Here is a 27,451-nt window from a genome sequence, read left to right as displayed (position 1 = left end):
TTAACTGCAAACATAAAAGATATTGTTTTATGGTACTACCCAACAACCAGATTATGACGACAACGACTCATCTCATATCCAGAAATACAAAATTGATAGTTGAGAAGAATGAAAGGAATAAGATGAATAGAAAGCCGTACTGACACCCCTCTCATCTTCGCGCAGTTCTGGTTGTATTCTTGGCTATGTCATCCTTGTTGCATATCCGATGTTAAGGTTATTTTTACCCTCTCTTACATCATCTCGTGGATGATAGAATGGTCTATTCTAAGGTAGAAACAGAACCCTTCTGACAAATAAGTACGAGAGAACAAAAACAATTTTATTTATTTCACTACTTACAAGTACTTCACTTTAACATATTATTAAAATACATACATATTAACAAATACCTAGCAATAGTTTGCTACAGTTTACATTTGGTTATGTTTACATCCAACCAAAACTGATTCGCTCATTGTGTGTGTGTATATTACGCGTTCGGATGTTGACTAATTTTATTTTTATTTCAATTGCAACACATTCAGCGAAACATTAATGTAACAGTACAATTATCTTTCGAATAACATAAACGTTATATATTCTAACAAATAATAAATGTTATATAAAATTTTAGCAAGCCTTAAATTTTTAGGGTTCAAAGTAAAGCGTAAAACGGGACATTATAAAAAAATGTATTTCTATTGCCGCTACAACAACTATAATACAAAAAAATAGAATAAAATATATAAGGGGGATTGCATACAACAAACGTAATTATTTCCGATTTTATAGGTAACTAGCGGCCCGCCCCGGCTTCACTCAGGTGAAAACATAATAAATTATACACCTAAACCTTCCTCAGGAATCACACTATCTTTTGGTGAAAACCGCATGAAAATTAGTGCTGTCGTTTTTGAGTTTATCGCGAACAGACAGACAGACAGACAGACGCGGCCTTTGTTTTATAATATGTAAGGATAAGGATGTTACGAAACTATTAGTGCACGATTCCGACTCGCATTTGTCCGGTTATATTTAATTTCATGTATACCTTTTATTTCGAGGTGAAAATAGATTCAATCTTGTCTGTCACACATACGTTATGATACGAGGGCTGCTATTTATGTATCCGGAATAACAAAATTAAACAAACATATATTATTACATATGGTTTTATTGTTTCTCGAAGTATTCTCCGCGATGATCTATGCAATTCTGCATACGATGAAACCAATTTTCAAAGCACTTTTCCCATTCTGATTGAGGTATGTCCAAAACGTGTGTTTTGAACGCATCAACGGCCTCTTCGCGGCTCGAAAAACGTTGACCACGTAATTTATTTTTAATGTTTGGAAATAAATAAAAATCATTGGGTGCCAGGTCGGGGCTGTACGGCGGATGACCCGTCAATTCAATCTTTTGACCCTCCAAAAAATTATTTGTTTCAGCCGACTTGTGGCAGCTAGCATTGTCGTGATGAAGTACGATTCTGCGTTGTGGGTTGTTCTTTCGTATTTTTTCAAAGACTTCTGGCAAACAAATGGTGGTGTACCATTCAGAATTAACCGTCCTACTATTCTCTAGTGGCACTGTAGCTACATGTCCGTTGATACCAAAAAAACAAGCGACCATTTGCTTTAAAGTGCTTCTCGCACGAACAACTTTTGTTGGATTCGGTTCATCTTGAAAGACCCACACCGTTGACTGCTGTTTAGTTTCAGGGTCATAAGCATAGATCCAGGTTTCGTCACCTGTGTAGATATTATAAACAGCTTTTGACGTGCCACGGTTGTATTTTTTTATCATTTTCTTACACCAGTCGACACGAGCCTGTTTTTGATCTACGCTCAAGTTGTACGGAATCCAACGCGAACAAATTTTTTTAACAATTAAATGTTCGTGTAATATCGCGTGTATACTCGTCATACTAATGCCCAGAGACGCCTCTATCTCGCGGTATGTAACATAACGATCTTGCATTACTAATTGTCGCACAGCATCAATATTTTGTTGTACCACTACCGATTTAGGACGACCCTCCTTAATTTCATCCGTGAGCATAGACCGTCCACGTTGAAATTCCTTAAACCAATAATACACAGTGGTTTTCGATGGTGCTTCATCTCCAAAAGTTAAAATCAGTTGTTCGATGCACTGTTTTTGAGTTAATCCACGCCGAAAATCATAATAAATCATCGCGCGAAAATGTTCACGAGTTAAATCCATGGCAATGAAGACAAGCTATTTTCAAAATTGGCGCCAATTGAAAAAAACAAATGACAGGGACATGAAAAATATTTATTCTCTAGCCGAAGAGTTCTATTTTCAAATGTTGTAATTACTTTTTAAATATTCTAGAATTATTGGCCAGTTCCGGATACATAAATAGCAGCCTATCGTATGTATGTATATCTATGAGTTAATTAATGATTATTTTACAATATCATGAATTATGTTTCTGTGCACTCTGTTATCAGTTTATAAAAACTCGTGAAATCGTATTCAGTTGCATCAGCCAATTAATATCTTACGTGTGTGTGGTTAAAAGACCATACGAGCTAAATTGTTTTAACCTGGCTGAATAGAAAGAAAACTAATAATATGCATGAGTGAATCAACCGTGAAATAACTCATTATATTTCCTACCTTAAGATAGTACGATATACCTACAATAGTACTAAATAAATAAGGTTATTTCGGCTTGTCGCCGACCGAACAAACATGACAATGAGTTACAATGGTTGTAGAACGCCTACATTAATAAAATGCTTTCAATCTGTGCCTTCACCTGCGTGTTATTTTTTCTGTTTTGTTGGTCTATGGTTGTTGTGAACACTGAAGTTGTTCCGACTAATTAATTATTGATATATCTTTCTGTATCTCGTATCACTGGTAGCTTCCCCAGAGTCTCTTAATTTTTCACCTCCACTTCGTACTTGGCGTCTTGATTACATCAAGCCAGCATTTTTAGCTTCATCCTTCTGCTAGGGCTAGGCGCGGAAGCGCATAGCAAAACATTTTTGTTCCCTACTTAATTTGATTGTTTACATAAGACGTGGCCATACCGTAAGCATTTGCTATCTCTTTTGCTTACTATGAACTCGAAGCCCGATGAACTCGATTCGCCCAATCAAAACTTATTTTGACTACGTTCGTGATAAGTTTGAGCCAGCAATACTTAAGATATATACTATTACGCTTTCATGGAGGTAAAGGAAAAAAGACGATTCCTTTGAAGACTACGTTAATAATTAAATAAGAAGTGATGTACTGGAAAGTTGACGTCAGTACAGTAATGGAAAAAAACAGTCTACAAAGCATCTTTAAAATTACTTTTTAGAATAATGAAACGCCTGCACAAAGTAAATGGCATTAAAGAGCTGACCAATCATTGTGTGTAGTTTCGAGTTTTTAGTTATTTCTTTACATTGGTATTTTGGAATACTGCACATTTTACAATATACTCAGTACCTTCATAAACACAACAACTTACAATACTATTTGTCATTATCTTGACTTATTTCTTAAGAAACTAATTCAGTTTCATCACACGATGTGTTCATATGTGCAGTGTTAATAAATTACTCAATAAATGACCGAGACACAGAAACGACGAACAGAGGAGAAATAGTCCATCAACACATTACTAGTGTCACCACACTTGGTGGTATTGTTAGAATATATTGTAAAAGTCCCACAAAACCATCTAAATCAGATGAGATTATTAGATCTGTCGCTAAAAAGACCTAAAAGAAAATTATCAAAATATTATCAAGCAACAACTTATGATGACAACATGATCATAAATAATAATAACAAATTGATCATAAGCTGCTATGAATCGAAGCTGCTATAACGGCAATTTGAGCTACCGAGAAGTAATATAATTTTTTTTTATAGTGAAGTGTTGTGGGCAAAGGAGCAAGTGGTTTTCGTGATGCTAAGCAAACACCGTATCCCATGAACACCAGCAACAGCAACCCGATACGGGTCAATGATGCGTTGTCGATTTTGAAATGCCGATAGCCGCGGCCCTTATTTTGAAGGCCACAATGTCGAAACTATTAGGGAACTCCGCTGAGGAAAGTCGATTCCATAGTTTAGTACAGCGCTGGAAAAAGTAACGTGAAAAACAGTCTGTAGTTGAGCGCCATGAGATAGGGACCCTATGGGCCCCTATGGGCCCCCTTTACAGCTGGAGAGGTCCGAGCTGGAGAGAACATATTTGACCGTTGTTACGTTGTTACGTCGGATTCGAACAGAGGATCTCGACCACAACGCATTAAGAGTACATCTATCTACACACGCTTCAGAAATTTCACAAAATAAAATTGTACAGCACACGTATTTTCATTTTTAGTTATATGCAATGAAATGATGAAATGTTAAATTACATAAAAATCGACTTAAAAATATATTCTTAGCTGGTTGGTGAAAGAAACGTTAACTTCAGTTCAATAATGCTCATAGTAATCGAAATTTTTATAGCATGCAATACGGTCTCAAGGAGAGCGTTGCAAGACTTGTGGGATTAATAGTTGTGGTGATATTGTCACGAATCTTTGTGTTTTTGTCAGTGGGATTTTTTTTTCGATGAAGTCATTCCATTGTGACAAATATGTAATTAAAAAATGTAATATAAACTAAATATGTTTAGCTGTCCGCATATATATCACAATATATACGGCTCTCCGTGATTTTATTTTGTGATACGAGATTGGTTTATGTCACCATAGATGACAAATCTGATATAACTCTTTGTTCACAAAACAAATATACATGGTAAAAAATAATAATAAAAGTTGAAATGAAGAAAGTAATTACAAAAATAAAAATATTTATATGCATTTTAGCATTATCACTCTTTATACTTTTGTATAACGTATACTACGAATTTCTGATAATAAATGACATGTCGAACTGGAATTCACGAACATTCAACATAAATAGATTTTTCCAAAAGAGAACATTATTCCGACCCGGTGCACCCGCGAAAAAGAAGCTTCCGGATATAAAATATGTGTTGATGTGGACAAATCCAAATAATGAACCTCTTGTAGAATTAGAAAATGGTCATACACGTTTCATAAAAAGTCTTTGCCCTTATATAAACTGCTATGTGACCTCAGATAGGTACTTCTTAGAAGATTATACGCAATTCGATGTTGTTCTCTTTGCGGGATCTGATCTTATTGGAGATGATCTAGATTTGCCGGATCGTCGATCCGATGTTCAGAAATATGTATTTGCAAGCGTTGAATCTTCCGAAAATTATCCCTTGTGTTCTAAAAGATTTAACAACTACTTTAATTGGACATGGACGTTTAGACTGGACTCTGAAAGCAGGTGGGGATATATAACAATACGGAATAAGAAGAATAAGGCAATAATAGGACCAAAGAAAGTGATGCATTGGATGAAATTAAATAAAATGACCCCAGTTAGTAAGAAGTTTAAAAAAGATTTATCGTCGAAAACGAAGGCAGCTGCTTGGTTTCCATCTCAATGTCACACGAAAGCTCGCGGAGAAAATTTCGTAAGTCAATTAAAACGCGAGCTAAAAGCATACAAATTATCAATTGATACTTACGGCCATTGTGGAAATCTGAAATGCCTTAATGAAGAGTGTGAAAAAATAATAAAAAAAGACTACTATTTCTACCTTGCATTTGAAAATTCCTTTGATACCGATTATGTTACTGAAAATTTGCTGCTTGGACTACGAAATAATGCTGTACCAATTGTTTTTGGTGGAGCTAATTATACAAGGTACGTTAAATTTATTTTTTCAGATGTAGGTATTTTTGTATACGGTAGCATTATTATAGATGTGTTTTGTAAAGCCTGGTGGAATAGGTAATGCATACTTTTATAAATAGGTATATGTACTAATGCGTTGAGTAGACAAAATTTCATTCATATATTGTGTCATAGAGTCAAAAAAAACATTAAATCCAAAAAACATTTTTTTGGATTTACAAAAAAATTTCGACAACGACGGCCGAAAGACGTCTATATCCAATATTTTACTCATCTAAGTTATGTTTAAGATAAATAAGTTTAAAACGTATATTTCAGCTTCATGCCAGATGGGATCTACTTGAATGCAAGAAAATTAGGTGCCAAAAAGCTTGCAAGAAAAATGAACGAATTGATAAAGAGTCCAAATAAATACGCTGAATACTTTAAATGGACAAATCACTACATATACAAAATGAATAACGAAAGCATTATAACTGATAACTATTGTAACATGTGTAAGCTAATTAACAATAAAAAAAAGATGAAGGCTAAATCGGTATATAAAAACTTCCGAGACTGGTGGAATCAGCCAAATGCTTGTCGATCTTATGATAAACAGATCAGCAATAAATTGAGACTGTCAAATAAACCAAAGTCTATTAGTTTTTAAACATAATAGTTACGTATAATAAGCAACAACTCTGCAAAGAGGGTTGATAAACATTACATGGTTGAATTTACGCAAGCCCCGGGAATTCGGGGCGTCACAGCTGCGAATGTAATCGGGAATACGCGAGGACGAGAGAGAGTACACTAAATAAGCATACATGCTAATAGGAGCCAAGAATTGGGACTACTTCACTGCTCGCTGATAAAGTATCTGATAGCCTGTAGGTACGTACAACAACACTCAAGATGTTGGGGGTGGAATTTCTTCATATTTTGTTTCAAGTGTCGGAATCTCGGGCTTCATGAGATGGACTCTTTACATAGCTGGAGAAGTCGTCTGCCGAAGTAGTTTGCCGTCACGTCTAAGTAAGTGACATGAATAGGATTCGAAACGAGAAACATTCGACCACTGGACTTACTGTTGTAACTTATGACTCCTCTAGAAATGGTGCAATAAAGAGTTCATTCATCTACTAACGCTTCAGAAATTTCATAAAATAAAATTATGAAGTACATGTATTTTCATTTTAGTTATGTTCATTTAAATGATTAAATGTTAAATTATATAAAAAATGATTTAAAAATATATTCATAGCTGGTTGGTGAAGGAAACGTTAACTTCAGTTCAATAATGCTCAAAGTAATCGAATTTTTATAGCATGCAATACGGTCTGTAGGAGAGTTGAATATGTTGTAAGACTTGTGGAATTAACAGTTGTTGTGATATTGTCACAAATCCTTTTGATTTTGATAGTGGGATTTATTTTTCGATGAAATTGATCCATTGTGATAGTTATGTAATTAAAAAATGTAATTCAAAGTAAATATGTTTAGCTGTCTGTGATTTATTTTGTGATACTATTTTGGTTTATGTCAGCATAGATGAAAAATCTGATATAACTTTTTGTTTACAAAAAACTATAGGTACATATTAAACAATAATAATAAAAGGTGAAATGAAGAAAGGAATTACAAAAATAAAAATATTTATATGCATTTTAGCATTATCACTCTTTATACTTTTGTATAACGTATACTACGAATTTCTGATAATAAATTACATGTCGAACTGGAATTCACGAACATTCAACATAAATAGATTTTTCCATAAGAGAAAATTATTCCGACCCGGTGCACCCGCGAAAAAGAAAATCTTATGATAAACAGATCAGCAACAAATTGAGACTGTCAAATAAATCAAAGCCTGTTAGTTTTTAAACATAATAGTTACGTATAATAAGCAACAATTCTCCAAAGAGAAATTTCATGGTTGATTTTTACGCGGGGTTTCGGGGAGTCGCAGCTGCGAATGTAATAGGAAATACGCGAGGATGCGAGAGAGTACACTAAATAACCAATCATGCTAATAGTACTTAGCACACTAATAGCAATGACATCATTAATGATGATCATTAACGGCTTGCTCACAATTTGTTTGTCGCAATTAAATATGACTGATTGATGCATGCTGATTATGTTTGTCTGTAGCAATTTATAGGTATCATCTCTTGTATTTCTGTTTGTTTATGACTAGTCAAAAAATATAAAATGTATATATTAACTCGTCTTTTTTCTTTTCGAGTGCTCATACTTGTGTTAGATCTTATTCAAGTCGTCTAAAGGCATCTGACATGATTTGTATGACTACCTACTGTCATCTAGAGGTAAATAGCTGCTACATACTAGTGAATTTAAACTGTGAACCAGTGGTTTCCTCACGATGTTTTCCTTCACCAGAAGCAAGTGGTGGTCTATGGAGCGAAACCTCGAAGTCCAGCTATTTTCTTTCTAAATCTTTATTAAAGTGTAAGAAATGCGAAAGTTTGTTTGTCTTCTACTTTCACGGCTAGACCACTTTCACCTTCTATGAAGCTGGAACCAAGATTTTAGAGATTATTTCACCGTTTCACATATGTAGGTACGTAAAATATCGCACTAATATAAAATATTTTAACGCGATCTGCGTTAAAAATTGTGTTTCACAAGTTTTACGTGAATTGACTGGCTAATAACTCCAGAGAGATTTATCTAGTAATTAGCTAGTTTATCTGTCGGATTACAATATGATATTTTGTCAGAAAGTGGTAAAACAGGCCCTTAGGTGAAATTTTGTATGAAAAACATAAAATATACCACGCTAAAGCCGCAAACAACAAGTAGGATTTTGTTATAATATTATCCTTCCACAACATGGTGAGCCTTCCCACAAAATCGCACATATAAAACGTGTTGTCCTCTATTGCTGCGTTACATTTCAGCTACATAAATTGTGTTGACATTTTGCATTCCCAAATGATACAAAATTACTAGGATTACATTATTCTCACTAATAACGATAAAATTGTGTTATTTATTGTGTAATATTAAAAAAAATACTGAGATTATTTCACATAAACATCGTATTTACGATCGTGGTATCGTATTATAGGATCACTTATTTGTTTGTACATCTGTCCATCTATCAAGACAAATTTTCTAAGGAAGAGGTCATTATCATCTAATTTAAGAGCGAGGCTCTTGTCGGTGGAGTTCATTCAAATGTTCTCCATAGCTAATTGCTTTACTTCTTGATACGACATGACTATCGAGTTGAAATTTGTAATATTAATAAACTCGGGTCTCTTTGTTCTATCTCGAAAAAATCAAAACGATCAAAAGACATGAATATATGTCGCAGGAATCAAAACCTACAATTTAGATACTTCCCGTTCACCTTAAATCACAAAATTTAACAAAGCTTGTAATAATAGAAATAAATCTGAATATCGTTAATGTAAATAAAAAAAATAAAAACTTCCTCATATTAAAAAGTAATAAATAATATTTGTTAGACCTTTAACTTAAAATTATATATAAAAAAGCAGTATAATTTAATGGAACCTTCTTCGAGTCCCATTCGCACTTTTGTTTAATTGTTTTTAATCGTGCTTTTCTCATCCTTGATCCTGCAAAATCATCGTTCGCGATGGAGCTATAACAGAAGAAAAGATAAAGAACTTATAGTAATTGTCTATATTAAACTAATAGCACAGGTAATGTAGTACCTAAAGTTTATAGTTGCCATTAAGTACTTATAGTAAGAGAATTCCGATGCAAATTATTCATTAAATTTGATCGGGCCACACCTGGCGCTGAAGATAAAGCAGTTGTGAGTATTATCTACAATTTACATATTGAGTACGGAGTGAGTAGCTAGCTGGTGCAGTACTCGTATGCACTAAAATAAGAATATAATTAGGACCACCCCGTATGAGTGACATATACCTAACCTTGACATCGCAACAATAGCTAAATATCATGTATCACTAGTAGGTACTTTTGGAATATCACATAAAGTTCTGCGTGGATTCTTCATTGAGTTAGTTTAATATGATGTTAAATATCACTTTAGTAAGGTATTAAAAAAAAGAAATGTACTGTTTCCATTTTCAAAACGTTTATTTTTCGTGATTTTATGAAGTTATCAAATTCAATACATAATTTCCTTTCCACCTTTCACTAGGGCTTCCCCATCATGACTTTAAAAGTCGGAGCAATTCCATCATAAGGCGTTGTATCGAACTGTCTAGCGAATTCCCGTGAGTCGATTTCGAATTCAGTCTCCCAACCATCCCTTTCGGCTGCTATTTGTGTACCAATTGATGTCATCCAGGCACACGTTATTGGCACTCTCTGTTCCTTACATATTTTTCTTCTGTAGTTGAGAAAAAATACAAATAAATAAAAATATGGTTTTGGTTCGACATATTGTTTTTTTTCGGCAACGGTACCTACTCATTTATTAAAAGTATATATGCTTAGATTTATCTAGTGAATTAATCGTTTTTTTTTTTGTTAACAAACTTACTTTCCTATTATAATATTTTATTTACGTTAAAAAGTATTAAACATTTATACAAGATTTTTTGAGTACATGAAAAGGTGTCAAACAATCAGAATCATATCAAAATCAAATCATTTTAATTCTCATTAGATACATAAATTATTTGACTTTGATTATTGACCTTCACAAGCAATTTTTCACGTCATAGCTATACTACATCGGAACCACTGCTGAAAAGAAATTACGAAAGAAACTCATTCAAACAGGATAGCGATCATGCCAAAAGGTAAATGAATTTTCTTAGTAATATAACAATATAAGACAACTCAAAAAGTACCTACTTACAAAAAAGGAATACGAAAACCAAACTTTACCAAACTTTTGTACCAAGGTCTTTATAGATACATACACTACGTATGTATCTTAATATAAATATATAATAGTAAGTAGGACACGTACCGAGACTGGACAAGAGCGCTGCCAATACCAAAATTTCTATAATCTGGGTGCACTATAACTCCGCGCCCGTCATACCATTTTTCTACGCAATATTTTTTAGTAATATCATAGAAATCAATCATTCTATTCAGCATTTGAAATAGTTTGGCCATTTCTTTACTTTGTAGCTGAAAACAAGTTAATAATAAGCTTCAGCTGAATCGCAATTGAATCTGGACATTTCCGCTTTCATTTCAGATTCTTGGATTTAGATTTTGAATCGTAGGCCGTAAACCGGCCGTAAACCGTTCTAAAAAACAAGCCTCTACGTGGCCGTAAACCGTTCTAAAAAACAAGCCTCAAAGAGAAATTTATAACCGAAACAATAAATAATGCCGAAATGATTGAGGTTCAATTGCAATCCAATTGAAATTCTTATTATACGAGTATTATTGACAAAAGTTCATTAGCTATAGTCAAATTCCTACTAAACTCGTTCGTCGGATTCCTGGAAAATAAAGCAATGTCTGTTTTGTCGGAAATGTTTTTCAGATAAATATCAACGACCTCAATGTTGTTAATTAAAATGAAAATAAAATGAACGCGAAATACGAATAAAATAATAAATGCACTTACATCTGTTACCTACGCAATTAAAATATATTCTCGATATTAATGATAGAAAATTCAAAAAACGGGGTGTATTGGCTCCAACTTGGCTCCAACTTGTAGACTTCATATCCTTGCTTTTGTAATGTACCTACTTACGAGCACAAAAGACAATTTTTTAAGTTAAAGTAATTATTTCACCTTAATTTTTGGCATTTTATCATCAACTCCGATTTGAAGTTTCATACTAGAAACTCCAACCACATTTCCTGTGCTTTCTTCAACACAAACAACTATGTGATTGCTTTTCTCTTTCAACATTTCCGCAAGAAGTGGTTTGCATTCAATTTTTGCTTCTTCACTGTAGGGTACACCTAAAATATCATAAATATATTTAGTACCACGCATCGTTTTATTTCATCTCACTCTAACACAATAGATTGAGGTTGCGTCAACTCGTGAACAAGCACTGCCAGAACTAACTGGTCTACTCGATTATCGTTATATATTTTCTGAACTTTTATATCTGCTTACAGCGTCTGTGAAGGGAAAACCTTCACAGGTACTTTTTGAATTTTACCATCTTTCCTTTTGTTGGCATTTTTCAGGAGATACAAGTTCTGAGCTTTGACGTTTATTTTAATACCCTGTTTTTTACCTTATACATAATTATCCATCCAATTGTTTTTCACCAATATTTACCTGACAGTTTGTGAAAAGACTCATCTGTCAAGAAATAATTATAATATATATCAAAGACATCTTCCATTTGATCTTGGGTACAATCTCGAACACTGAATTCTTGAATTGAGCCATCTGTCTTCTTACTCTGAAATTTGCTCCAAATTTTTCCTTCCATTTTAACGAACACTAATTTTTGTCCTTTTTACAAGTCTTGTCAGTAACTAAACCTATCATCACGTATGTGTTCTGTTATATATCGTTATTTACTGTTATTAGTTTATCAATAGATAACGCCTGACCATGACTACTATTTGATATCAGATAATTATTATACACATATTAGTTATTATTCACATTTTTTACTTTGAGAAAAAGTAGGAAGTTCTGATGTTTAAGTATAATTAATTGTAAATATTGAGTAAACTATCTCGATTTTAGTACAAAATGTTTAATTGTGATCAATTCTAATAAACAATACACATTTTATTTTGAATTATCGGCCCATCCCGACTTCGCTCGGATAAAAACATAATAAATTAATCACCCAAGCCTTCCTTTTACTCTAATAAAAAAAACATATCAAAATCCGTTGCGTAGTTTTAAAGATAAATAAAAACATAGGGATAGTCAGTCTATCCCAAATGACTTTGTTTAATATTATGAAGTAATGTTTATATATTTCTCCTATATCTTTTAATATTTTATTTTTTGTCTATTTATTTCATACTGTTAAGTTTACTGCACCCTCTTAGTTTAGTTGTTTCTCTTTCCATTCAAAGGTTGGCTGGAAGAAATTGCATTAGCGATAGGTCCGCCTTTGGACTCATTATGTTTGAATATCTTGTTGTAACTTGTATCTCCTTTATGAATTGTGCAATAAAGACTGTATCTATCTATCTATCTAATATACCTTCCATTGGTTAAGTAGTTAGGTGTTATAAATCAATCCAAAAAACGGAATCTTTATTCTTTCAAGGTCACCTAGATGGGGAATGGAAATGAAACACTAATAGTCAATCACCGTCCATCCGACAACGGATATTGGACAAATGGACAAATAGGCATATCGGACCCGTGAGATTCCGACTTCCTAACAGGAACTTCACTCCAGGGTATTCGGAAGACAGATAATCACGTTTAACAATCTATCTTTATAGGTTTATTGCGATGGTGGTCGAACGGTCTATCCAATAAATAAGTATTTTATATATTTCTCATAGATTCTATTCTATTTGTTTTTCTATGATTCTATTTTTCTAATTTATAAGAAATTAGATGTTACCCGGGGCTTTGCTCCCGTGGTAATTTTGAGATAAGATATAGCCTACTAATATGGTGAAAATATTTTTGAAATCAGTTCGGTAATTTCGGAGTTTACCGCCTCAAACATACAAATTTACAAACGCTTACCTCTTTATAATAATAGTATAGATTGTATGTACATACTAACGCACATGGAATAATCCACATATTCAGAAAGAGGTCGTAGATGAAGAAACAAATTAATACAAGGCCGAGTGGAAAATCCTTACCAACTTTAGGCGAAAATAATTGTAGAAGGAAAATGAATGCAAAACGTGTCTAAAATATCTTTTAAATCATGAAATCATTAGAGACCTTCAGCATGTATGGAATAAATAGAAGAATGAATTAATAGTGTTAAAGTTTCAAAAAATATTGAAAAAAGTTATTTTTTGTTGTTGAATTTGAATACACGCCATGTTCTAATTAGAGTACGCTTTTCATAATTGAAAAGGAGCTGAAGACAAAAGGTTCTTTGTTTGCACTTAATCGATGGTAATTCTTGTCGAAAGATTTAAAAAAATACCGCTCGTCTGTTGTTGTTCACGTACTTTAATTATTTTATATTATGTTGGCTTTGCTTCGTTGATTAATATTAATTGAGATACAACATACGATACGATTCGATTTGTATCAACAAAATTTAAAGAATTTTATTTTCTCAAAAGAATTACATAATTCACTTACCGAGAAAATACAAAGATATAATTAAACTATTGTAAAATGGTTTATTTTTTTTCTTTTATCCGTTCGCAAATACGCAAATTATGTTGGTTATATTATATTTGGTTATTTATATTTATTATATTTATTATTTAACCCCCCACGACGATATAAGATAGAAGGAAGGGAATTTATATGTGTGACGTGTCTGTCCGTGGCATCATAGCAGCCAAACGGCTGCACCGATTTTGATCTAGTTTTTTTATTTGCAAGATAATTTGATCGAGAGCGTAGTTAGCTATGTTTCGAAAAGCCGTTTGAAAACGATGATGATGCCAGCAATTTCGTAGAGGGGTTTCTTAAACTTCTAATTTAGTTTTTATATGAAAGTTCAATAATATATTTTTTTAAAACATCAAAATTGAATTTACCGATAACCTGCGAACAATTTAAATACAATTACACATAAAATAATATCACAACACCATCTATAAATATAAATTACGTTTACATATGACATCAATTACACTATGATTACGCGTTATCTAACTGATAAGTTAGACAATTATCATCTTAATCATAACTAATTGAGTCGCTAGTTTTAGTCAATAACTGGTGTTAATAAAACATGGGTGGTAAAATTTGGAGTGAATTTCAATGCACAAAAGATGGTGCGCTTCTCAAATTCAGCGTACGTAATTGTACAGAAGAACGAATGGAAGATGCTACTGAATTATTCTTTGATTACTTACTGAAAGATGAAGCCCTGCAAAAAATTTCAGGTAATTATTGTATTTTATTACGAGTAAAGGTACTTTTTAATATTTTTAAAGTGTTTTTTTTTACTCGAGTAATGGGCACTTTTACATTAGGTTTTTGTATAATTTTATATAAAAAAAACGTATAATTAGCTATTTAGTGCTAGTTTATGCAGTATTAGTGCTAGTTTATATAGTTGTTTATCAGTTTAATTCGTATAATTTAGTTACATGTTTGCCTTGGATAGGTTCAGAAATATTTAAAAAAGTAATTATTAAAATCATTGTAATCCTTACATATTATAAAACAAAGTCCATTGCCGCATCTATCTGTTCGCAACAAACTTAAAAACTGATGCATGGATTTTCATGCGGTTTTCAGCAATAGATATGTGATTCCTGAGGAAGGTTTAGCTTTAGGTATATTATTGTTTTTACACGTGCGAAGCCGGGACGGGCCGCTAGTATTATCTGAAATTAATACTTATGAATAAAATCGCATACAAAGCAAGAATGGGCTTGTAACACCTTAATTTTTGAAAATTTTTTAGGTGTCGCCTTTAGTGAAGATGCTAGAAATGAATGCAAACCATATCTTATTGGACTTTTGAGACAGAAAACTAACCACATGGTAGTTTGTGTTGAAGAAACCACAGGAAAAATAGTTGGAGCATCATGTATGGCGCTATCTACTAAACATGAACGTGATATTCCAACTGCAATGGTAAGTTATCTTACTGTTAGTCACTCAATTGTATTTTATCCGCAGATTTCATACCAGAAACAACAATTAATGTTTTAAGGAGGAAAGCGGTCTCTAGTCTTCGACTCACGCAGCCACTTTCGTAATTTTTCTCCACCTCGCACATTCACTGATATCATTTGTTGTCCGACCCATTAGTTGAGTGTTGAGTAATTTTATGCATATTATTAACCACATTAAGCGAATACTTTTTCTGGAGTATATCTAATATGCTACGCCATGGACACGAAAGCTGTCGCGAATGTACGCGTTCCTAAACACCACTCAATGCAACATTATCATCAACATCTGAGGATTTTTCCGGGATGAAATTCCTATGATGATGACATGTATGCAAAATTTGTTAAGCATATAAAGCGTGAAGAGGTGACTATTTAAACAAATAAATGTAGGTACTTTTGCATTTGTAATATTTGTTAGGATGATGATATTGCATTGTTTATGAACGTATTTTTATCGCGTGTATCGAAAAATATTAATAATTTTGTTTCCTGTTTTCAGCTACAGACTAACGAAGTGAAAATACTTTTCAAAATTCTAAGTGGTATGCCAGATTTATATAATATTGGTAAAACCTATACAGTCGACAAATGGTACAGTGGCCTAGGAATCGTAGTGCACCCTGATTATAGAGGTTTGGGTGTTGGAAGTGCTCTGGTCCGATCAAGGTATACAATCAATGTATATTCCCACCGATTTTTACTCCAGAATTTACTGTTTGTTACCGTATGTGTTCTCAAAAGCAAAAAAGGAATAAATTTGATAATTTCAATTTTCAATAAAATTTAGTTATTGCATTTGTATTGAACATGTATTAAAATCTATTTACTCATATTAATTGCGATTTTTTGCGCGTTTCAATAATTTGATGAAATTTTCCTGCTTTTTTACTTATTAGGTTTCGAAATCCCGGTTGGCCAAAAAAAATTGGACAACGCTGAATTTTTGTACATAAAATATGGAGGAAAATACATTTTATGTATTTTATATTCTATAGAAAAAAACGTCTCTTAGTACACTCGTAATTGTAGCTCTACTTTTAAGAATCTTTATGAAAGTTTTATTCATTAAATTTTTTCTTCATAATCATTTTGTATTATATCCACAGACGACATATATGTAAAGAACTAGGTGTACCATTAACAACTGCCTGGATGACGTCACTTGGTACACAAAAAGCGGCCGCGAGGGACGGCTGGGAGACTCCCTTCGAAATAGACTCTCGAGAATTTGCCAAACACTTCAACGCAACTCCAAGCGATGGTATCGCTCCCACTTTCAAAGTGATGGTGGCAAAACCCTAGAAATACATTACCAAATGACTTTTTTCAATAAATTAATACTTTTTTATAAATGATATTGTTATTTTGAAGGCCCTATAGTTAAAAGAACCATAGCTGGTACTCAGCCTTGAGGCTTCTACTATGATGATACCTAATTACTTTACAAATTTCGCCTCATTAAACAGCTAGTGTGGGTCAAATCTTACAAGAAATTTTGACCTACGATTTGACTATGCTTTTTGTGAATTTGCGTAAAATTATATTTACGCAAGTCATTAGTTTTAAAGGTTTTTATTTTATTTTGTATAGATAACCATAGGTTGTGATCATCGCAGCTACCAGAAATCTACTATTCGACATAGCCAATGATAATGAAGTAAGAGCTCATGACAGTATTAGAAGTTTCGATGTTATCGGGCACGTTTGTTTTTATCAATTTAGTAGTCATTATTTATGTATTGTATGAATCACTTTAATTACGATTAATTAAAACTTTCCTAAAATATGATTTCATATCTTTCATTGATAAATTAATAGCTTATGCTGGGAGCTTATTGAATAATATGATATCCGAAACACCGCCGAATCTTTTAAAGCCTGAAAGTTACTTGTATAAAGCCAAGAAATATTTTTAAATAAAACAAAACCTTATGTTAGAGTGAACTTTGTCGTTGACTTTAACATGTGCGGCTAAACAAAATGGTATACCTACTTTGCGTTTTTCTTGCGCGTAAGTGAAAGTTCATGTGGAACAGTCCAATCAAACATTCACATTTAATCATAGATAAAAGAACTATTGCATTTAATAATCATGGAATCTATTTCTGAGTACATACAATGAAATGAATGCTCACAAAGGTCCAGCAGCTTTACATTTAATTAACTTAAGTACAAACAAAACCTTTGTCGCCGGTGATATAGGTAATTTTCAAGCACAAAGTTTGTAATAATGTATTTATACGTATAGTTCAATTAAGGTTTCGTTAAGCAGCTGTAGCGACACTAATGTACCTAATAAATTATTATATTATTCCCTAAAACTTATTATTTAATAATGACTTCCGTGGTGTGGTAGTCAACACGTCCGTCTGCTATTTGGAGGTCTTGGATTTGATTCTTAGCGTGGGAAAATATTTATAGCTACTTTGGTGAGATTGAATTAAATTTGAGATGGTTCGCATAGACGGAAGGAGGCCTATACTCAGTAGTGGGTCAGTGGGGTTTACAGGTTATAATGATTATGTATGTTATGTGTTTGTTTCTGTATTTGTATCCATAAGACCCACGATAACAAAATTGCGTAAGTGTTGGCCGCTGTGTGTTTATCATTTTATAGTGATATCTATTCGCAAGTTTTTGAGTTTTTTCTAGCAAGTTAGCCCCACTGCTGGGCTAAAGCCTCCCCTAATTTATTCTACGCATTATTTAGTCATTATTATTTAGTCTTTGGTATTTTCTTTTTAAATGTTACTGGCCATGTTAGATATCATTAAACATCAGTGGAATTAGTAAATCGTAAATTGAATTATCCATATTTAGAAATTTCAAAACAAATCTAATATTATACCTCTAAAACTTACCAAATCTGCTTACGTTTTAATAGAGGTACAATGTAGGCATACAAATATTTTATAATGACCTCCGTTAATCAAGTTACCACAAGGCACGCGATCCTCTGTCTTATTATAAATTCTGTAATGTATCAACCTATTTGGTGGTAAGTAAATGAAATTTCTTGACGTGTGTGTATGATACATATTTAATTTTCTCACGTCCGAATGGAAATAGGTTCGAATCTCAAGTCTCATCATCATCGTTCCAGCCGCAGAAAGGTCACTGGATAACTCCAAAAATAACAACTCGACCTATTGGAATCGGCCAACGTTTCCCATTCATTTATCATATAATATTAACCAAATTAAATACCAAATTTATACCGCAGATTATACATTGATCTTGCCGTCATTTTCATATTCTACCTACCTGCTACTAGTGAAATGAACATTATGAGGAAAACTGCAAATTATCCGACTCTTGGTAAAACACTCGATATGGGTTTTTATAAATGACATACAACGTGCAAAACTATCTAATCTAATCAGTATGATCTGTTTATTTATTTGACGAAGCCATGTAGTTTGTAATCATTATTCCTAGATATATATCAGGGATTACTTTTATCTACGATTGAGGAATTGTTTTGATAAATTAACTGACGTAACTTGATTGAAATACGACTATAGCACATTAACTAATCAAAACAAGGTAGTTTGCACCAGTCAACTTTGATGTTAACTTTAACGTGCGCATAGATAACGTTTAGATAAAATGGTGTAATTTGAATTTTCTGCGCAGATTACATGTTCGGAGGAGTACACCCATTTTCAAGTAAGTACTTTCTTCTCAACAATCAAACAGAGAAATGTAATTGAATTTTTCGAAGCTCAACAAACACGATGAAAAACAGTAAATTCTATGGAAACTCTGCATTTCGAGGAATTAGTAATAGGCTCAACAAATAGTTGAGGTAGAAACCAGGCTCTAATGAGAAAATAAAAATATCACAAATAGCTACTTTTATTACAAAAATAGTTCATTTACTAAATATTTAATTACACACAATTAAATTAACAAACATTCCTATAAAGCAGTCTTCAAAGGACTCTCAAAACCATGTACTTGCAGCTAGGCGGCGGGTCACTGAACTACACGCCGAACCAGGAGCTCAGTTCATCTTGGCAGGCATTTTAAATAGCGAGTCCCAGTCGTTTAGCTTGCAGGCTCTCTGGCTAAAGAAATCCTCAAAAGAATAGCCAAGCCATCCACTTGCAGCTAGGCGGGGAGTCATTGAACTGCTCGCCGAGCCGGAACCCCAGCTCTTCATAAGTTATCTCAAACAGCGTGTTCCTCGTATCTAGCTTGCAGGCTCCTGGCTAAAGCTATCCTCAAAGGACTTTCACAGCCATGTACTTGCAGCTAGGCGGCGGGTCATTGAACTGCACGCCGAGCCGGGACGCCAGTTCGTCATAGGACATCTCAAACAGCGTGTCCCAGTCGTCCAGCGTGCTGGCTCTCTGACTGCCCAACATCGTGCACCATGCCCCGGTCGCAGGAACGCCGTGCGCGATACACACCAGCCGTCTGAAAACATTGCCAAAATGAAACAAATAATGGAGAAGATATTGAACACCTAGTTGTTAAATGTTGAGGAAACCTTTATTGTATTCAGGTTATTATTATCAGCTAGTTTCCTAGCTGATAAATCAAAAATCTTTACAAATATAAAAAGAAATCCCCCTGTCACAACTGTCCGTATGAACGTGATGAATTCAAGAATTACTCGACTGTCTTTTTTTGCGGCTTTCACCAATTCACCTACATATTCCGGTAGTATGTTTTTATATTGGTTTTACCCGAGCGAAACCGGGCCCCTAGTTATTATTTCTAACAGTCAATTATTAGACCAAACACATTTATCATGGCGGTAGATTAAAAAAGAAAAAAATATATAACAATAAAAAAAAATGTAAAAAAGAGAAGGTAAATAAGAAAATTAACAATATTTAGTGAATTTTATCTAAAGTTAATTTTTTTTTAGAAATCTTAGTATGATACTGGAATTCACAATAAGTCCATTTTGTTTCACGCAGCTGCACATAAGGAATATATAACCCGTAGAAGCTTATACAGATTATAACGTATGTGAACACATTATTTTCACCTGACAAGAGCTTCGTACTTGGCTATACCAAGCAATCTGTACTTTGGATGGATGACCAAGCCTGCATCTTGGTAAAAACAATCAATTCCATATCGTTTGAATACTTCGTCGTATTTGTACAACAGGTTCCAGGCGCGTACGATTTCAAAAAACCTCTTCATTTCTTTTGTTTTGACCTACGAATTTCAAAAAGTAAATTCAAGAATGACATAATTATGAACAAGTTATTTATAAATTAAAAAAAATATATATGAATGGTTAAATAGATTCTGTCTCATTTTCGCACGTTTACGGTTCGGTCGGGTCAGTGACGCTTCAAGTGCCTGGGTCAGGATAAAAATAAATCCAAAAAATTTGTGTTAAAAATTTAGCTGCTATTTTACAACTGGTCGCCTGACTTTCTTGGAATTGCTATTTTTATCTATCGGCTGCCTAGGCTGTGTCCGATAGTCGCCTCGTACGACATCGACGAGAGTATTTGTGGTCCTATTCTAGGACAGAATAATAATAATCTTTATTTATCAAAAACAAGTACAATGATGTTTCTTAACCTAAAAAATCTAATTGTAGTCTAATCGAGTACCGTAATCTCTTCAAGCGGATCATCTTTAGATATTAGTATAAGAGAAGATGCGCCAATGAGTTCAGAATGTTCAGCCTCGTCCTCTCTAAAATACCCGTGAATGTGCACCGCGCGCTGGCTCATCATATTCTTTAATACTGCTCTACACTCTTTAACTGCTTCTGGATTATCATTGATTCCTAGAATTTTATTAAGTCGGTTTGACGTAAATATTATAAAGCATTGGAAACAATCATCCAAACTAAGATGCACAATTGATTTTGAAAAAAATACTCGACATGAAACTATACGTAAATTTTTACACTCCGTATTTGATAGTTAACTATATTAGTTATCCCTCATTATTTTGTGATATTATAGTTAAAAGATGTTAAGAATAACTAAATAAATCAAAGACTATAAATTATGCGTTATCATGATAAAACAAATTGGAAACATTTCCTCACCTGAAACTTTGTACGTTATCTCATCCTTGACAAAGTGATTCATTTTTAAGTCAATGAAGTCTTCAAATCGATCTTTTGGCACGGTTTGCACTTTGACATTCATTATACTTCCATCTTTTTTATTTTTCATCACAATTTGAGACCAAATACGATTTGGATTTTTAGAATTTTTAATTAGTGCTGAATTTTGTAAACGCACATTTGCAGATTTGTTAACACATTGGATGAATCTCGTTAAAGAAATCATTGTGAACTTACTGAGGAGAGATTGATCTTGAACTAAATATTTTGTCACTGGGTTGGTCTGAACTGGAAGGACATGTGTCAATAGCCTGATTGCATTTACCATTATCACATCATACATGTTTAATAATCATTATAAAAGAACTAATCACTATTGAGTAGAAGTTTAAAGTAAATATTGTTATCTATACGCATAATTTGTTTGGAACTAAAATCTGTAGACATCCACAGTAATTAGAAAACAAATTAATGTTAAAGTCACGATTTAAAGTAAAGATTTATTATGAATCTGTTAATTTTTTTTACTAAGTATGTAATTCTACACAAAACATTACTATAAAGATATTAGATTAACATTTTACTTACTAGGTATTTAATATAATAAAATATAGCAAAAAATCATATAAAAGTAGTCAAAGAAAAATAAATTTATCATAGGGTAAATCAAAAAGCCATGTTTTCTTTTATAATGATTTCCCGATCATAATTTTGTATGTAACCGGTTCTTCAGTGATCTTGACTCCAGTTTTCTTCCCAACCTCTTCCCGACTGACTTCAAAGGCTGTCTCCCACCCAGCAGCTTCAGCGGCTCTTTGCACATCATTAGACAACGCCCAAATAACTGATAATGGAGTATTCAGCTCTTTACACAATTTGCGCCTAAACAAATTTGTAAAATCATTATTGGACATCATTATGGTGATACATTTTAATAAAATATTTTAATAATTCAAATTTTTTTATGCATATTTCATATAGAACACCATCATTCTCTAATATAGAACACCATCTATCTATTAGAGGCAATAAATCAATTATTACTAATATTACAGCACACAAGTTGATTCCTTAAAAAGTCTCCACGCGCTTAGGATTTCTTTTATTCAACCTGTAGGTGCTGGGAAAGACTCTATTTTTCCACCCGTCTCAATCCATAACAATGTACTGAAATGTGGCGGGCACGACACGTCTGTCTCATAGTCTCATATAGGGCCAGAACGGTGGGAAAATGGCCCAATTTTTGGGTACCTGAGGGCAGTAGAGGTAACAGACTAAGAAGTAGATGGCGGGATGACCTCAACACATTTTCAAAACTCGCTCAGACTTTATAATAATATCACGGTACAAAATCTCACCTCACGTTAAGCAACTCTTTAAGTACTTCGACCCCGTAATCTATGCTTACAGCTAAACCTCTGTCATCTGCAAAGCGATCTATATTTTTTCCTTTGAACACATCATACAACTTCAGCAATTCTCCATATATGGCGAAAATTTCTGCCACCTCTTTAGTTTTAAACTGAAATCATAGAACATTTCGAAAGGACATTTCAGTAAATTGCAAAAGAGTTGGATAAATGGATAATATGCATCACATAACTCGATCACTATTTCAATAAGATTGACAGATATTAATCAAGTAACAGCCCGCCTGTACTAGTGTCTATGCCTGTACATCTTTCGAAGAAAAATTGATAAAAATTAATGAATAAAAAATTAATTACAGCCACTTTTACCAACTAAAACTGTAAAGTTGGAACTCACGTTTAAATTCAGGAAGTCATCTAAATTTTCCTTGTTGGTTATAACTGATGTAACCGTTACTCCTACTATCTCCCCTACAGCATCACCTTTGTCCTCACAGCACACGACTATAGAATGTGGAGATCCTTGTAACATTTGTCTCATGATATCTAATGATTCCTTCACAGCCTCTGGGTTTTTAGAAAAACCTGTAGTACAGTAAAATATAATCTCTACTTTACAAAATTTCTCTCGTAGTAATAATATAAATATGAAAATGTGTTTATGGGTGGTCCGCAGAGCGTTTCGACCGCTGCGGTCGCACTGTCATTACATTTTTTAAATTTTTACAAAAACAAGAATTTGTTTTTCTATATAACTTTACATTAATTACTCTGTACTGTAGTAATGTCAATTTTATGAATGATTGAATTTGGAAATGATTCCTTCCTCAAGTAAATTGACGGATTGTAATGACAGCGCAGCTGCAGCGGTCGAAACGCTCTGCGAACTACCCTTATTTGTCCACCTTTCATCATATATTCTTTCATCATATCAAAACGGATGATTGAATAGGTTACTTTTTGCTGCAGGTGGAGCCGCGGGCTACAGCTAGCATATTGTAAATATATATGTTCTTAAACTTTTTAAATCTAAGTCCATAATATTGTCTATGTTAATTTGTATCTAAAGTGTGAAATTTTTATCAATTAATTACTTTTGAGATGTTCAAGGCAAACTTACCAACTATTTTGTAAAATACATTATTATTTATGTAGTAATCCTCTAAAAAAATTAAAACTTCTTCAAATTTATCTGCGGGCATGTCCTGAATGCGCAACTTGACTTCACTTCCATTTGATTTCTTTGCCGTGAATGTGGACCAAACTTTGCTTGCCATTTTGTAGAAATTCTATCACTCTACTGAAACTTAACTGGATTTCTGATTCTTAAATAGTTGTTCACTCTAATCTCTGTTCTGTGGTAATGTTTATTGCAATTATTGTTTGTCTTGGTATTTTCATGAGAAAGAAAGAGACAGATATCGGCCTAATTAAAAATTTATTGATGTAATTAGTAGATGGCACAGTAAAACTATTAACACTTGGGAAATACTGCAATATCCATTGTATTATAGCTGCTATTTGTATCTTTTCTCTTATTCATTGTACCTATATGTTTATAAATCTAAGTGCAGCAAATATATAACGGTTCGCATCTTGAAAGCAATTTACCTTTACTAAAAATGTCACTTATTCTCATAGGGTTAGATGTCCGAAATCGTTGTTACTGTTTGGAATATGAGGATATCAATATTTTTTTTGCTCGTATAGCGATTCTTTTGTCGATGAGACTATAGATGAAAACCTAGTAGTTTATAACTATATTATAACAAGAAATAAGTCATTGCCATCTAAGAAAACAGCTCGATAAATAAACAAAAACTGCAGAGGTAGGTACTTAGACAAATTTGCATATTCCCTTTTTCTCTTGTTCTCGTGAAATTACAATTCATGCTGCTATAATCGGAATAGTAATAAAGTTGTTTGCTCTTTGCATAATTTAATACATGTTTATCTTTGAAGTGTCTTGCCTTGAGTTAAATGACACGGCATTATTGTTTCTGTTGCATTTTTTCTGGAAAAATGTTGTATTAATAACATTTTTCCACTAAAAATCATAGGTATGCAAGCTCTGTGTTTCTGAGTTTGCATATAACATTATATGTTTAATTTGTATATAATGGCTATTTGAAATTTGATAAATATGAGTACTATAATTCCCCAAACTTCCAATGTTATAATATTTATGTCCAAGTCCAAAATGTAGTTCCTCTGATCTTTGGTGAACTGGTCATTATCGTGTTGTTATACCAGCTACACGCAATATTATCAAAATACACAATTTGCCAATTTTCGACCTTGAAGTATCTTTTTAGCTAGCAACGTATTTTGAAATAAAATTCTTTATAGCAAAAATGTAATTAACTTGTGATTTTTGTAACTCAGTTATAAATATAATAAAATCAGTGTTTATATTTTATTCCATATAATGTCCACTCACAACCCACAGCCATGAGGAATACGACTATAGAAAAAAAGATAAATCATTGTGATGCAGAAATACAGTAACACACATTACAGCGACATTAGTCTATATCAATCATTCTCTTACTGGAGTACCCTTCTCGAGAAATGACTTTGTAGCTAGTTGACGTAACAGTTTCTAAGAAATTATGTGGTTCTAATGCTCGTAAAATGAGTGAAAAATTCAAGAATGTATTGGTGTTATGTATTTTATTCAGACAAAAAGAAATCGTTTCCGCCAGCTACCTATTCCTTTGTCAACCGTAGATTATACCAATTTTCTGGTTTATCTAAAACATGATTATTACATGTTATATACTCGTAAATATGCCACAATTGTGTAACATTTAGATGTTGATTACTTGATTATCTACAATTTCCAAGCTAATAAAACCATATAGCGCAATCAATCTAGAAACTGCAAAAATATTAAAAAATACGATTACGATACGATACGGCTATAAATAACGGCAGCGCGAAAATCAACTGACAAACTCATTTTCATATTCAGTTATTCCAGTCGAGAAATTAAAAAGTTTGATATAAAGTTCAAGTAGCATATGCTTCATTAAACTTTGATCGTAAAATATATCTTTTAATAACAAATCTCGATGAATGTTCAACTTGGGGGTTGCCCAAATAAGATTCTTTGAATGTTATTAAATTTAGTTTGAAAGTAATTTATTATTCTTTTAACGAGTTTTAGTTAAGTTTTACCAATAGGGATGTAAATAAAGGTATGTGTAAAACGTGATACTAACTTTTGCCCGCGGCTTCGCTCGCGTGAGTTTCTCTGTGAACGCGGAACATACCTACATGATTTTCATACAAACGTTCACCCCCCCCCCATTATAATCATTTGAGGGTTGATTCTTGAAAAAACAAATGACCTATATTTTAACAGGGGTCTTTAAATCGGTCCAGCCGTGCTTGAAGAGCCTTAAACTATTGATGATCGGTCAGTCAATGCTGCTTAGTTATTGAAAATGCAGGCTTCCTGTTTTATCCACAACGAAGTTATTGGGGTCTAAATTGGCCTGATTTGCTTCGAGAAAAGGATGGTACGGCCGTGCCTTTTTTTTTGCTCGACTTGCGGACTTGCAGATATCTACGAGAGTAGGTGAACTACGTTCGGATGGAATCTTGCAAATAAATTTTGAAGCAGATATCATCAACCGATTGAGCTGAAATATTGTATACACGTTTAGTTTTGATAACAATACATTATTAAATTTCCGATGTAGGTTATTATTTAGTTTAGTTTATTTAATACCTAACAGAAAACACCTCGAATGAGTTCGAAAGGTTTCAGCCACATAAAAAGAACTAGCAATCTTCGTAAGGTACTATATCGTAAATACTGGAGGTTTATGTGTCACTTGGGAAATTTCAGAAGTGATGATTGATCAGAATCGAGCTCCGCATTGTTAGTCCCTTTTCCTGAATATGTAGAAAACTACACGTTAAAATTCGGAACATAGAAAATTATATTTTTGATGTGCTTATATAAAAAGTGATGCCATCAAAAACATGCTGTAAAATACACCAAGTCTCGCAGCTCAGTTTTGCTACCGTACAAAGTTGTGAGATCCATATAATATCAAGTAGGTTAATTTATTTAGGCTACTTAAGTTACTTTCTGTCTTAAGTTATTATCTACGTAAGTTGTTATCATATCAATATTAAAAATCTTTACGTTTTAAATAAATAGATCGAATTGGCCATTGCATGAAAACAATGATATTCTATGTTTAAAAAAAACAATTTCATTTTGTTTTTTTACTCCGTGTTGGTATAGAAAATACAATTTTCGAATTATATCAGAACAGAAATGAATATCTAGACTCATTTCAAGAAGAATTTTTCGTGTCATCGTATGTGATTTTTTATAAACTTTATTTTCATATTACCTTTATGTCGCTCAACTTCTGAGGAAGCGACCAGGAAGACACTCCGATGAGAGAGAGAAACATTTTTAACTGATCATTTATCTAATGTTTATCTTACCTAGGTAAATATATACTATTTCATATTTTTATTACTCTTGAAAAAATCACTAACAATCTAATTAATATTTTTACATTTGAAGCAATATTTAATTACACTTTGTCGTAAATTATTTATTTTTAAT

At 33.0% G+C, this 27,451-nt stretch overlaps 4 protein-coding genes and 1 long non-coding RNA gene across 5 annotated transcripts; 2 read left to right on the top strand and 3 right to left on the bottom strand.

The window, feature by feature from the left end:
* The first annotated feature begins 3,553 nt into the window (after positions 1-3,553).
* Positions 3,554-6,728, top strand: LOC128673765 (uncharacterized). Its single transcript, XR_010370039.1, has 2 exons — positions 3,554-5,751; positions 6,061-6,728. It is a non-coding gene; the product is annotated as an uncharacterized LOC128673765 (long non-coding RNA).
* Positions 6,729-9,253: 2,525 nt separating this feature from the next.
* Positions 9,254-12,188, bottom strand: LOC128673766 (uncharacterized). Its single transcript, XM_053751850.2, has 5 exons — positions 11,966-12,188; positions 11,465-11,637; positions 10,676-10,842; positions 9,886-10,087; positions 9,254-9,364 (listed from the first exon to the last, which is right to left on the bottom strand). The coding sequence occupies exons 1-4, from the start codon at positions 12,120-12,122 to the stop codon at positions 9,892-9,894; spliced, it is 693 nt and encodes a 230-aa protein (XP_053607825.1). The 5' UTR covers positions 12,123-12,188; the 3' UTR covers positions 9,254-9,364; positions 9,886-9,891.
* A 2,316-nt stretch (positions 12,189-14,504) lies between these two features.
* LOC128673841 (uncharacterized) lies at positions 14,505-16,787 on the top strand. Its single transcript, XM_053751983.2, has 4 exons — positions 14,505-14,694; positions 15,222-15,394; positions 15,935-16,101; positions 16,542-16,787. Exons 1-4 carry the CDS (start codon positions 14,541-14,543, stop codon positions 16,735-16,737), a joined length of 690 nt encoding a protein of 229 aa, XP_053607958.1. The 5' UTR covers positions 14,505-14,540; the 3' UTR covers positions 16,738-16,787.
* A 2,488-nt stretch (positions 16,788-19,275) lies between these two features.
* LOC128673789 (uncharacterized) lies at positions 19,276-21,830 on the bottom strand. The gene is made up of 4 exons (XM_053751878.1): positions 21,467-21,830; positions 21,021-21,199; positions 20,438-20,613; positions 19,276-19,857 (listed from the first exon to the last, which is right to left on the bottom strand). The coding sequence occupies exons 1-4, from the start codon at positions 21,828-21,830 to the stop codon at positions 19,662-19,664; spliced, it is 915 nt and encodes a 304-aa protein (XP_053607853.1). The 3' UTR covers positions 19,276-19,661.
* A 137-nt stretch (positions 21,831-21,967) lies between these two features.
* LOC128673790 (uncharacterized) lies at positions 21,968-24,195 on the bottom strand. Its single transcript, XM_053751880.2, has 4 exons — positions 23,978-24,195; positions 23,255-23,442; positions 22,846-23,009; positions 21,968-22,369 (listed from the first exon to the last, which is right to left on the bottom strand). Exons 1-4 carry the CDS (start codon positions 24,132-24,134, stop codon positions 22,174-22,176), a joined length of 705 nt encoding a protein of 234 aa, XP_053607855.1. The 5' UTR covers positions 24,135-24,195; the 3' UTR covers positions 21,968-22,173.
* Positions 24,196-27,451: the final 3,256 nt, after the last annotated feature.

This window comes from Plodia interpunctella, chromosome 11 (genome assembly GCF_027563975.2).
Source record: "Plodia interpunctella isolate USDA-ARS_2022_Savannah chromosome 11, ilPloInte3.2, whole genome shotgun sequence".
NCBI classification, from domain to species: Eukaryota; Metazoa; Arthropoda; class Insecta; order Lepidoptera; family Pyralidae; genus Plodia; species Plodia interpunctella.
The sequence above is the reverse complement of the archived record's forward strand: the minus strand, read 5'-3'. Positions and strand labels throughout refer to the sequence as shown.

Coding starts and splice junctions, on each gene's coding strand:
- LOC128673789 (XM_053751878.1), bottom strand. CDS start 21,830: ATGTATGATGTGATAATGGTAAATGCAATCAGGCTATTGACACATGTC. Junction 21,200..21,466: donor GATAACGTACAAAGTTTCAG/GTGAGGAAATGT, acceptor ATAAAATTCTAG/GAATCAATGATAATCCAGAA. Junction 20,614..21,020: donor ATCCGCTTGAAGAGATTACG/GTACTCGATTAG, acceptor TGAAATTCGTAG/GTCAAAACAAAAGAAATGAA.
- LOC128673790 (XM_053751880.2), bottom strand. CDS start 24,134: ATGGCAAGCAAAGTTTGGTCCACATTCACGGCAAAGAAATCAAATGGA. Junction 23,443..23,977: donor TGTATTTTACAAAATAGTTG/GTAAGTTTGCCT, acceptor ACTGTACTACAG/GTTTTTCTAAAAACCCAGAG. Junction 23,010..23,254: donor ATGACTTCCTGAATTTAAAC/GTGAGTTCCAAC, acceptor CTATGATTTCAG/TTTAAAACTAAAGAGGTGGC.
- LOC128673766 (XM_053751850.2), bottom strand. CDS start 12,122: ATGGAAGGAAAAATTTGGAGCAAATTTCAGAGTAAGAAGACAGATGGC. Junction 10,843..11,464: donor ATAAAATGCCAAAAATTAAG/GTGAAATAATTA, acceptor ACTTGTTTTCAG/CTACAAAGTAAAGAAATGGC. Junction 10,088..10,675: donor AGCGCTCTTGTCCAGTCTCG/GTACGTGTCCTA, acceptor TCTCAACTACAG/AAGAAAAATATGTAAGGAAC.
- LOC128673841 (XM_053751983.2), top strand. CDS start 14,541: ATGGGTGGTAAAATTTGGAGTGAATTTCAATGCACAAAAGATGGTGCG. Junction 15,395..15,934: donor GTGATATTCCAACTGCAATG/GTAAGTTATCTT, acceptor TCCTGTTTTCAG/CTACAGACTAACGAAGTGAA. Junction 16,102..16,541: donor AGTGCTCTGGTCCGATCAAG/GTATACAATCAA, acceptor TTATATCCACAG/ACGACATATATGTAAAGAAC.